The sequence below is a fragment of the Arvicola amphibius genome, chromosome 3 (genome assembly GCF_903992535.2).
Source record: "Arvicola amphibius chromosome 3, mArvAmp1.2, whole genome shotgun sequence".
NCBI lineage: Eukaryota > Metazoa > Chordata > Mammalia > Rodentia > Cricetidae > Arvicola > Arvicola amphibius.
Window position 1 is genome coordinate 187,696,796 of NC_052049.1, and position 12,299 is coordinate 187,709,094.

General features: G+C 47.5%; 1 protein-coding gene across 2 annotated transcripts in view; it reads right to left on the reverse strand.

The window, feature by feature from the left end:
• Ano10 (anoctamin 10) overlaps positions 1-12,299 on the reverse strand; it is a 107,746-nt gene that overhangs the window by 70,116 nt on the left and 25,331 nt on the right. For both annotated transcript variants that reach the window (XM_038322742.2, XM_038322743.2), the window contains exons 9-11: positions 10,837-11,019; positions 7,146-7,337; positions 3,350-3,478 (exon numbers count right to left, since the gene is read on the reverse strand). In XM_038322742.2, the coding sequence (XP_038178670.1) occupies positions 3,350-3,478; positions 7,146-7,337; positions 10,837-11,019 (504 nt within the window). The remainder of the gene's footprint in view (positions 1-3,349; positions 3,479-7,145; positions 7,338-10,836; positions 11,020-12,299) is intronic.

Genomic DNA, 12,299 nt, shown 5'->3' on the forward strand with positions numbered 1-12,299 from the left:
TTTGGAGGAATTTGGACACTGGTACTTTGGGTTAGGAAAGCAGTAGAATGTCTTAAGAATTTTTTAATGGGCCATACTAGTAGGAGCATGGAAGACAGTGATCCTGAGTGTGATTTGACGCACTGGGGCAGGGGCGGGAGGAGCCTACCTCAAGAGGTTTAAAGAAGAATTTTATTATTTTGCCTAGAGATCATTCTTGTGATATTTTGGTGAAGAAAATGGCTGCCTTTTGCCCTTCTCTAAAGAGTCTGCCTGAGGCTAAAGTGAGGGGTTTTTGATTCATTTTGTTGGCAGAGGAAATCAAAAAACAGCCTAGTATAGACTGTCATGTGGTTATTATTGGTAACACTAATAAATATTTATAATGAAAAGGTGCAAGCTGAGCAAATAAAAATATAAAATATACAGATGGAAAATGGGGGCACCAGGAAGAGGAATAGAGCTAAATCCTATGTTCACAGAGATAAATGAATTAAGAAATGGAATAAAGGGAGTGGTGACCTCAGGGCAAGGTCCCACCCAGCTAAATTTCCAATTTGTGAAAAGGAACTAAAGAAAAATTTAGAGCCTGATGTGGTGGTGCATGCCTTTAATCCCAGCACTGGGAAGGCAGAGGCTGGTGAGGTTTAAGTTTGAGGCCAGCCTGGTCTAGAGATCCAGTTCCAGGACAGCCAAGAGCAGGCAGTGAAGGACAGAAAGTTGATGAAGATATAATTGAACAAGAGGACCATGTTCCAGCCCCAGAAAGCAGCAGAACTTGGCCGCTTTGGCCACGTGGTTCTGGCTGTAGAGTTAAGCATAGAAGGAAGGGGCTATGGAATTTGTCCTGAGGACTACAGAAAGCCACTGGGACCAGGCATGTGTCACAAGTGTCCCTGCATGGAGGCCCAGAGGCCATTATGGGAATCTGTGAAGGTGAACCTGGATTGCCTTGGAGAACCCCAAGATGTTGGAGATACCAGAGTCATAGGATACCTGCCAAGGAGAGCTGCTAACAGGGAGTAGAACCAGGCCAAGAGACAGAAGTGTACTGCAGTCAACAAAAGTAAAAGGAGTTGGAGATCTAAAGAGTTTTTTGACATCAGACATGGAGATGCAGAGTTTGGAGTTTGCCCAGCTGGTTTTCTGTCTTGCTTTGGTCCAGGGTTTCCTCACTGTGCTCCCTTCCCTGCATTTTGAAATGGTGATGTATATCCTGTGCCATTATATGTTGGAAGTGTGTGATCTGTTTTTTGATTTTGATTTTTATATGTGATTACAGTTAAGAGATTGCATGAATCTCAGAAGAAACTTTGAACTTTGGACTTTAAAACATTGTTGAGACTGTGAAGGACTATGGATGTAGGGTAAAAGAGAAGCCAAAGAAACACACCCTGACCCTAAGACCAGAGCCAAAAGGTTAAAAAGGGCCAGAAAAAAAAAAACACCCTGGACCTCCTGGACCTGAAACCAGAGCCAAGAAACACACCTTGGCCCTGAACCACTCATCCTAGAAACCAACCAATCCCTGATCATAAAATCCAGCCAGTCTCTGAGTCTATCCAAGCTCATTGTAATCCCCACCCGTGGAAACCTCTGCTGCCTGGTTCTACTCCTAGACCACTCTGGCAGTCAGGCCTGACACCTTGAGGCTCGGGTCTCAGGAGCTCCAATGGCCAGGCCCCATCTCCAGACTTCAACCCTCAAGGTAGTGAAATGGACAAGCCCCACTCCTTAGAAAGAGGGGGAAAGTGCAAGATCAGGCCACAAAAGTTCACCAATCCCTGAGCTTGCCCCAGAGTCTGACCACAAAATCCCACCAATCCCTCAGCTTGCCCTAAAATCAGATCATATAATCCCTCCAATAACAGGCCACCCTGGAAGGCTCCATACTACCTGCCCCCAACCCCTATATAAGGTCTGTCTTCCGCTCAGTTCTTAGCTGCTGCTCACCCAAGCAGAGGTGGCCACCCTCCTGGGCCTTTCCCCTCCCAGTAAACCGCTTGTGTGACTTTGTGGGATTCCTTGGCTCCTGATTGCCAGGAGACCTTTCTCTTCAGACCTGTAACACTTCCACTGGGGAAGCCTTTCCCCTCAGAACTGTAACACTTACATCTACAACAAAAGTTTCTTAGGAACCACTCAAGAAAACAGAGACGACATTTTCCTAGAACAAGCTAAAAACACATGCTAAATCCACAGACGTCTATTCCAAATGAACACAACCCACAGTGTCTGGAAAGGCCTCTTCCTGTGAGCTGGGCAGGAATGGAAGTGCACAGACCGCACTCTTTATGCTGACAGGATTTGTCTTCTTACTACTCAGGCATGCAGCAGCTTGGCTGGAGGACAGCAGAGGCCTGTGGTGTGAACACTCACTGAGGACAGCAGAGGCCAGTGGTGTGAACACTCTCACTGAGGACAGCAGAGGCCTATGGTGTGAACACTCTCACTGAGGACAGCAGAGGCCTATGGTGTGAACACTCTCACTGAGGACAGCAGAGGCCAGTGGTGTGAACACTCTCACTGAGGACAGCAGAGGCCTATGGTGTGAACACTCTCACTGAGGACAGCAGAGGCCTATGGTGTGAACACTCTCACTGAGGACAGCAGAGGCCAGTGGTGTGAACACTCTCACTGAGGACAGCAGAGGCCTATGGTGTGAACACTCTCACTGAGGACAGCAGAGGCCTATGGTGTGAACACTCTCACTGAGGACAGCAGAGGCCAGTGGTGTGAACACTCTCACTGAGGACAACAGAGGCCTATGGTGTGAACACTCTCACTGAGGACAGCAGAGGCCTATGGTGTGAACACTCTGAGGACAGCAGAGGCCTATGGTGTGAACACTCTCACTGAGGACAGCAGAGGCCAGTGGTGTGAACACTCTCACTGAGGACAGCAGAGGCCTATGGTGTGAACACTCTCACTGAGGACAGCAGAGGCCAGTGGTGTGAACACTCTCACTGAGGACAGCAGAGGCCTATGGTGTGAACACTCTCACTGAGGACAGCAGAGGCCTATGGTGTGAACACTCTCACTGAGGACAGCAGAGGCCAGTGGTGTGAACACTCTCACTAAGGACAACAGAGGCCTATGGTGTGAACACTCTCACTGAGGACAGCAGAGGCCTATGGTGTGAACACTCTGAGGACAGCAGAGGCCTATGGTGTGAACACTCTCACTGAGGACAGCAGAGGCCAGTGGTGTGAACACTCTCACTGAGGACAGCAGAGGCCTATGGTGTGAACACTCTCACTGAGGACAGCAGAGGCCTATGGTGTGAACACTCTGAGGACAGCAGAGGCCTATGGTGTGAACACTCTCACTGAGGACAGCAGAGGCCAGTGGTGTGAACACTTTCACTCACCTCCACAGCCACTACGATCAAAACCAGGTCTGTTTTGGATTCTGGGAAGACTGCATTCACTTGTGGCGACATTCCGATCAGAGCACAGTTAGTGACCACAGATATAACACTCATCGTTTCAAAGGCCAACTGAAAGAAAAAAAGGTTGTGGTGTTAATGGTGGCAACAGCCATGTCCCATGTCCGCTATCTGAGCCCAAGGGAAAGCCCTTCTCCGGGTTCTATGCAACCCACACACATTTTAAACCTCTGTCCCTCCTGGCAGGGTTCTTCTCACCTGAGAAAACTGGCCCATTAGCAGACATTTTAGATCCCTTCGGCTTGACCCCTCCTGTGCAGTATGTTCGGCCTTCCCACCTGAGGACGGCCTGGCTTGGAGTGTGGAACGCCCGCAGCTCCGTCTGTGTTATGGTCTTTGCTTGTTTACAGGGGGAATTTAAAGACCACTAAAGAAAAGCTCTTCACACCCCAAGTCGGGCAACATCTTCAAGAAAAGCTATTTTACAAGACTGCCCTTGCTTTGATAAGGCACTCGCCCCATGTGGCTGAGCTATAACACTCTCCAGTTATGCATGGCCCCTTCCTGAGGACATGAACCAAAGCCCCTGTAGAGTGTTAGCAAATACGGAAGCCGGGCTTCCCTGGCACTCCCAGAACACTGATGGGGCTCCCACAGGAGGTCCATGTGTCCTACCGCGTGTTGCTGGGTAACAGTGGGAACCTCCACGTTCTCCCTCTGCTACTGTACGCTCTTGATGGCTGCCTCCCAATGACTGACACCACTCCTAACAAGCACAAGGGCTGTGCTCTGCCTCTTCTTCCAATGGTTATGATGTATACAGTAGCTGCTTTGTCCCATAGAGTAATTTTGTGAGTTGCTCTGTTTTCTTGTTACTTGTGCCAATTTTCCAGTTATTCTCTGGGTTTTCCCAAGGACACTTGTCCCACAGTGTTTTGGGATGGGAGGTGTTTTCAAAGACAGAGTTTCTCTGTGTAGCCCTGGCTATCCTGGAACTCACTTTGTAAACCACGCTGGCCTTGAACTCATGAAGATCTACCTACCTCTGCCTCCCAAGTGCTGGGATTAAAAGTGTGAGCCACCACGCTCAACTTGTTTCACCGTTTTAATACGCAAACTGCTTCAGGTTTTCTGCCATACATGAGAGACACTATTTGTTCCTCGATTCTCTGTGTGTCTGGTTTTGCCATCACACTAATTTTGGCTTCCTAAGTACTGAGGGCTAGACTGTTCCAAGGTGCTCTGATGTATGGAGAAGGAGCCATGCCTGGGCCCAGGGCCTGGAGGGAGCTGCAGCTTTGTGATGTGGGATCCCCTCTGTATTCTGTGAATGTGTTTTGTTGCCACTGGTTAATAAAGAAGTTGCTTTGGGCCTATTACAGGGCAGAATAGAGCGAGGCGGAAATTCCAAGCAGAGATAGAGGAGAAAAGTAGGCAGAGTCAAGGAGACACCATGCTGCTGCCTAAGGAGACAGATGCCGGATCCTTACCAGTGAGTCAAAGCCTCGTGCCGACACATAGATTAATAGAAATGAGCTAATTCAAGATGTAAGAGCTAGCTAAAATATGCCTGAATCATTGGCCGAATAGTGTTGTAATTAAAATAGTTTCTGTGTGATTATTTTGGGTCTGGGCAGCTGGGAAATGAACAAGCAGCCTTTGACTAAGCCTTGGGTCCTGAGAACCCAACTGCTCCCACCCTAGGACTTGACTTCTCAGAGCCAAGGTCACTGTGTGCTGGACCTGTGATGCTCAAGACACAACTGTGTCCCTTGGGCAGGCAGCATGGTTTAGCCTGCTGCTGACGCTGTCCCATTTCTTCCCTGGAAGTAATATGAAAGATGCTGCACTCCTTATAAGACTGCTTGGCACAGGGCACAGCACATGCAGGACCTCCTGAACCCCTGTCCTATCTTCCTCCTCGGGACCTCTCACTGAAGAATGACCTGCTGGTCAGGTCACATAAAGGGAAACCCTCTACTTTCTAGAGTGTTATGACTGGTGTGACTTCTTTTTAAATGGTGGAACTTGTGGTATGGTTACCTGAGCCAGGACCTTTCTCTGGAGATGTGGACTCTAGACTCAGCTTCCTTCACAATCACAGAGATGCCCTAGTGACTTCCTCCCCATCTTCTCCTCCCCCCACATACTAGCTGAGCTGCAGAGAAGAGAAGGTCCTCCCCACTAGTTGTCAAGTCCTGTGGTCACACACATATACACACACACGTGCACATGCACACACATATGTACACACATACACACATGTACACAGCACACATATACACATGTGTGCACACATACACACACAAACACACGTGCACACACGTACACACATGTGCACGCACGCACACATACACATGTACACACATACACATGTACACAAATACACATACACACATACACACATACCCATACACACATGTGCACACACGCACACACACCCCTGCCCCCTTCCCCAAGGCTACAAGCCTGCAGACAACTGATCCACTCCTGCTGGACACTGCCATTGTGTTAGTCTTTTCTAGGACCTACATCCTTGACTCAGTGCTCTTATTTCTGTTTTCAATTTATCTGATTTGTTCTCTTTCCTGTTTCCTTTCTTCTATTGGCTGTGGGTTTATCCTGCTTGTCTTTTTTAGTTTAACAAGCACTCAGTACCTGAGGTACTGCTCCAGCATAAACATCCGTGAGTCCTGCCAGTCTCCTTACCAGCCGCATCCCACAAAAGCCTCTTTCGGTTTAGTGTCTTTGGACTGCATCTGAGATTTTTTTTCCCATGGATACTCTATGCTGCTAGTTTCCCAGTGTTGGGAGGTCTTGCTGTTGTTACCTCCTGTCACTAACTCTGGCTTGACCTCATTGTCTCGGGTGTACTGTGAACAATCCCCACTTGCTGAAGTGTTTTCTGTCCTGTCAGACCCAGCCTGCTGATGGACCACTGAGCCTTTTCTACTCTTGGTGATTTTCTTCTTCCATCTTGGGGAACGCAGTATTTTCATCTCTAACTACAGGGTTCCTCTAGTTCTCCTTCCAAGTTTGTTCTCTCTCTCTCTCTCTCTCTCTCTCTCTCTCTCTCTCTCTCACTGTTGTTTGATACATATACATTTCAGTTTGATGTTTTTCTGAGAATTTGTCTCCTTTTTTGTGGCAGATTGCTCCTCTCTGGTAACCTAGCCCCAGAAGTATCCTTTATCAGACTGTATCATAACCTCCTCTGCTTTATCAGACCATATCACAGCCTCCTCTGCTTTATCAGACTGTATCACAGCCTCCTCTGCTTTATCAGACTGTATCATAACCTCCTCTGCTTTATCAGACTGTATCATAACCTCCTCTGCTTTATCAGACCGTAACATAACCTCCTCTGCTTTATCAGACCGTATCACAGCCTCCTCTGCTTGCCCTCTTTTCTTTTCTTTTCCTTTCAGGAACGTTTCCTTATCCCCCCCCCCACCCTCCACCCTCCACCCCCGTTGACTTCCACCTGTCTACATCCCCCTTTGTGAACTGTTTCAATCACTCTGCCAATCTGTCTCTAATCTGTGGCTTTAGGCCATTTATAGTTAGTGTAACTAACTGCTAGCATGCTGGGACTTAAGTCAGACACTTGTTTTCTACCTGATCCCTGGTTTTACTGTTTTTCTTATTGATAATAATTTTGAGGTTATTGTCTGGTAACGTTTAGGGGTACTCTGGGTATTATATATTTTCTGCTCTTAGAGTTTTTCCTTCCCCCAGCAATGACTAATAGCTTTTACATTATTCTCCGTGTAGTTACCTGCCATACACCAATACTGGCTGAAGGTTCTGCAAACGGCCGTTTGAAGACCCTGCACATTTTCAAGGCATCTGAGTTGACTTCCGTGAAGTTATTTAGCACAGCAAAGGCAGCTGCTAATGGGTAGACGCAGGAGAAAAGGCTCACATAGCCAAACTGCAGGAAGAGCTCCAAGTAATCATCGAAGGTTCCCTGCAATGTGGACAGAAGGCTCAGAGTTACACAGAAATCCGCAACGCTTGGAAAGGGTGTAGACAGGAGGCAGTGCTCAGGGTCACACAGAAATCCACAACCAACGCTTGGAAAGGGTGGTCTTCAGCTACTAAAAACTCAGGGTCTACTCCAATCCTTTCTTCCCAACCACAAGTTCAGACAAACTGAAAGATGATTTTGCACTAAGTTGCTGAAATCAGGAATCAAAAGTTATTTAGTTGCCTATTTTCCTCATGTACAAATCACTGAACTAATTAATACCCACCTCCCATCACTACCACCCCAAGGCAAACAACAAAAAATCTAAACACAGTTGCTTTTAATGATCCAGTTAAGAGCTATCCCTAATGGGTGGTGGTGGTGCACACCTTTAATCTCAGCACTCAGGAGGCAGAGGCAGACGAATTTCTGAGTTTGAGGCCAGCCTGGTCTGCAGAGAGTTCCAGGACAGGCAGGGTGACAATAGGGAAACAGTGTCTTAGAGAGAGGGGGGTATCCTTATCTGAAGGCACCCAGGATGCCTTGGCCTTAGACTATAAAGCTGATGAGCTGGCAAGACGCTTCATTGGGTAAAGACTGCTGCCAAGCTCAAAGACCTGCATTTGATTCCAAGATCCACATGGTGGAAGGAGAGGACCAACCAGGTGTACTCTGGCCTCCACATGAGCATACACACGCATGCATATATAATAAAGATAATAAGAGATTGAGGTCAGAATGATTTTTTAAACTGAAAATAACGACACCGGTAAAATCATTACAACCCTCCATGGGAGCAGCAACAGTTGTCATGATTATCTTTGGTTGCAGTGGTTCTCTGGAGTCTAATTGTAAGCTGACAGCATTTAGCAAGGAGAAAACTGCATTTTGTGGCATTTTAGCTTGACTTCATCCCTACTCATTCATGTAGTAGCATGGAGTAGAATAGCGTGCACTGTTATCAGTCACGAGGGACAAAGTGGCTGCAGCTCTCCCAAAGCCTCATCCCAAAGGGAAGTCACTAACTGACCTGGCTGGGTACTCAAACACCCCACACAAAACGGCTGCCTTTTGTGGACTTCCAGATTTCCTTCCAGGTCAAAAAACTCCTCCTGGGTCTTTGTTAAATGTTCTTACATCATGTCTGTCAGGGACAACGGGTGGACCGGGAGCTCAAGGCAGGATTGAGCAGCAAGATGCCCACGGGCTACCGGAAAGCTGCAGTATTCCCACGAGCCTACTCCGTGTAGGCACCAGGAGTGAGGAACCTAAAGGGCTTGGTGACCTCACCTTTATTGACCTCTGCGAGAGGGAAGGAAAGGCTGAGGCAGAGCTGCCAACGTGCTGACTGAGCACCAATGGCCCCAACCCAAAACAAAGACAACACACCTCAGAGAAGAGGAGACTCAACCACTGCAAGACATCACGGTGTTTTTGTGTGTGTGTGTGTGTGTGTGTGTTTTCACATCTGGAATTGTGTTTTTATGATCACAACAGTCAAATCTTCATACAGATGTGTGATTTCCCTCAAAAGAGCTAACTAGGTGTTCTCTGGTATGCTAGGGTCCCTGCTCAGGAAACTCCCTCCCATAATTTTGCAATCTGACAAACTGACTTCTTCCAAAATTGGGCCACATTTTCAGACAGTGGAGCATGCAGTTCCAAGACCACGGACTTCAGTGGGGAGCAAAGGGGCCTGGAAAGGGCAGGGCTCCAGAGACCGTCCAGAGAATGGGACTGCTGGGCTCTTCCTTCCCAATGCCTGCAGACATTCAGAACCTGTCCCAGGTCACCTCCATGGAGACAGTGAACAGAGAAACGAGATTGTTGCACAAATAATGAAAACCCAGAGACAGATATTAAAGTTCAGCCTGAAGATCATAAGAGTGAAGCAGCCAGCCACTAGAGAGTCTTTTTACCTCTCCCAGACTAAAAGAGCTAGATCCTGTCTCCACGAATACTCAGACTCCACACTCCACTGAGTTCCCATCTCTTCTGTTTATATATTCCTCTCTCCACCCAGCCACATTGCTCCTGTCTCCACCTCCCTAGTGCTGGGATTAAAGACATGTGACTCCCAAACACTGGGATTAAAGGTAGGAACCACCACCACCTGGATCAGTTTCTGGATAGATCTTGTGTAGCCAGGGAAGCTTTGAACTCAGAGATCTGTCTGCCTGTGTCTCCAGAGTCCTGGGATTAAAGGTGTGTGCCACCACTGCCTGACCTGTATGGCTGGCTAATGTGGCTGCTTTGCCCTCTGATCTTCAGGCAAGCTTTATTTATTAAAACACAAATAATATAACCGCTATAGTAGACGAGGAGAAAGTGGCTGGGCTGTATAGACAACTCGAGGGGTGCTCTGTTAGCACAGTGCTCACCCACAGTCCCCACACCCACGAGAAAAAATGCCTGCTAGGCTCTCACTTCATCCTCAGAGCTCAGGCTCACAGCACGGACTCTCGGCCAGGGGAGAGCCTAGAACTCCTCCCTGACTCATTACCAACCAATAACACTGCACCACCTGCTGCTCAGAAACACTAGAGCTGGTGCTGTCACACACAAGAGAGGACTGTGATCACACTGCTGCTCCTGCCATGCTTCACCAAGGAAGAAGATGTGGAGCACTGGAGAAACCAGAGCTAAGATTCTGGCGGTGTCCCTCAGGGGGAACATTCTTAGATGAGTAAGAACTGAGGGGGATGAAGGGAGGGAAGGAGGGAGACACACACACACACACACACACACACACACACGAGACAGAGAGAGAGAGACAGAGAGAGAGAGGTCCATGCAGTACACAGCAAGCATAGGAAAAGCAGCAGAGAGACTCTGACTTGGAGCTCATCAGAGCTAAGACTGAAGGAAGAGTCAGGTTTTCATTACCTCTAGTAATCCATATGTATTTCCTCAAGTTAACTGAGAAGTCTTCTAGTCAAAAGAAATGTACCTGGGGCAGACAGAGGGCTCAGCAGCAGGGGAGGGCACAGGCTCTATCAATCACTCAACCCCAAACTCACCCCACCCAGAAAGCGGGACGCCATGACACATATCCGTAACTTAGGGCAGAGACAGGAGACTCTAACCTGGGGTCTGCAGAGCAGTGGGTACGAGACACTCTGCCTCAGTGGGCCCTCTGACTCCATGTGCACAGGCTCTCTTGCACACAATAAATCATTCTAAAGGAACCAACCTGCAGCTCTAATAGCAGTGATCTGACATTCAAGCCATCTTAGGTGGGCTGCCTCAGGAACCATCTCCCCTGTGTACTGCCATGCCGGAGCACACATCCGGGCACCCATCTCTGTGAAACAATCAAACAATCCTCTACCCTCACCTTCTGCTGTTAAGGAATCATGACAGAGGCATCTTAATTCATAGTTCTCTCCTTCTAACTTCAAAGTGGTTCGTGCTGAGGGAGCCCGCTGCAGAACGCTTACAGCGCACACAGCACACACCATGAACTTGTGTGACCCGTACACACACTCACTAAACTCACCAGGTAAGTTCCCATTTCCTTCTCCAGGAGGACTTGCTCATACAAGGTTGTATCCATGTCCACCTTTAAAGCCCGCACCTTCCTCTTCACCACGGCACAATGCTTCCGTTGGAGCCAGTAAGGAAGAAGAGATTCCACAGCCTGGTTCAGGATCTGGGAGGTGATCAGGAGTGTGGCCAAGCTCTGAGGAGAAACGTAAGCATCATGTTTAGCAAGATCGAAACAAAGCCACAACACACATGGTCCTCAGTGCTCAAAATGGTCGTATGGTGTCATAAACACAAACATTAGAAAGCTGGGTGTGAGCGCAATGTTCTAATTCAAGAATAATATCAGAAGAAATTAGCCGGGCTGGATGTGGTGGGTCACACTTTGGAGGCAGAGGGAGGCTTGATCTACATACTGAGTTCCAGACCACCCAGGACTCTACGTGGTGAGACCTTGTCTTTAAAGATGACAGACAGACAGACAGAGAGACAGATAGATAGATAGACAGACAGACAGAGCAAGCCCATCCAGAGTCCTTCAGAGAGGAAGTTAACCTGACACTGTGACTGTGATCTCAACATCCTACTATATTGTATACTGTACTTACTCTACTATATATTTTATAGCATGTTACTATAAAACAGCACTGTCAGGCTGGGGCAGAGGAATCCCTGTGACTGAAACACTTTATAGTTTCTAACTGTGGACATAACTCCATCAGTAGAGTGCCATTCACTATGCGAGCACTGAGTTCCTTTACAGCACCCATGGAAAGAGACGGCATGGTTAGTGTCTGCATCCCAGTACCAGGGAGGCAGACACTGGGCAGCTGGTCCTGCCGAACGGTCAACACCCAGGTTAGTGAAAGATGCTGTCTCAAAAAATAAAGTGGAGAGCAATCAGGAAAGACAGTCAATGTCATGTGCATGCACACACACCAGAAATCAATACTCTGAAGGACTGGACAGATGGCTCAATGGTTAAGACCACTGGCTGTTCTTCCGGAGGATAAAGGCTTGATTTCCAGCACCCACATGTCAGCTCAAAATCCCTAACTCCAGCTCCACGAAATCTGATGCTCCCTCTTCCTGCCCGTTGGTATCAGGTACTTGATGCATAGTCATACATGTGGGCAGAACACCCATCATATAAAAATACTTTTAAGAGAAAAGTAATTAATTCTTTGAATTCAATTTATTGGATACTGGTTTTATATGGTCCAGAAACTATAATACTACAAATGTAGGCAGGACTTTCTTAAGCATTTCAGACATGAATCTGCTAGCCTCTCAAGTGTAACATGTTATCAATGTAAAAATGAAATTTGCAAGACCTATTAAAGGTTATCCTATAACCACCCGCATCACTTGTAAACAGAAACTGTTTTTTTCATTTCCTGGCTTCTCAGACCCGAATAATCACATAGAAACTATATTAATTACAACATTGTTTGGCTTATTAGCTAAGGCTTATTA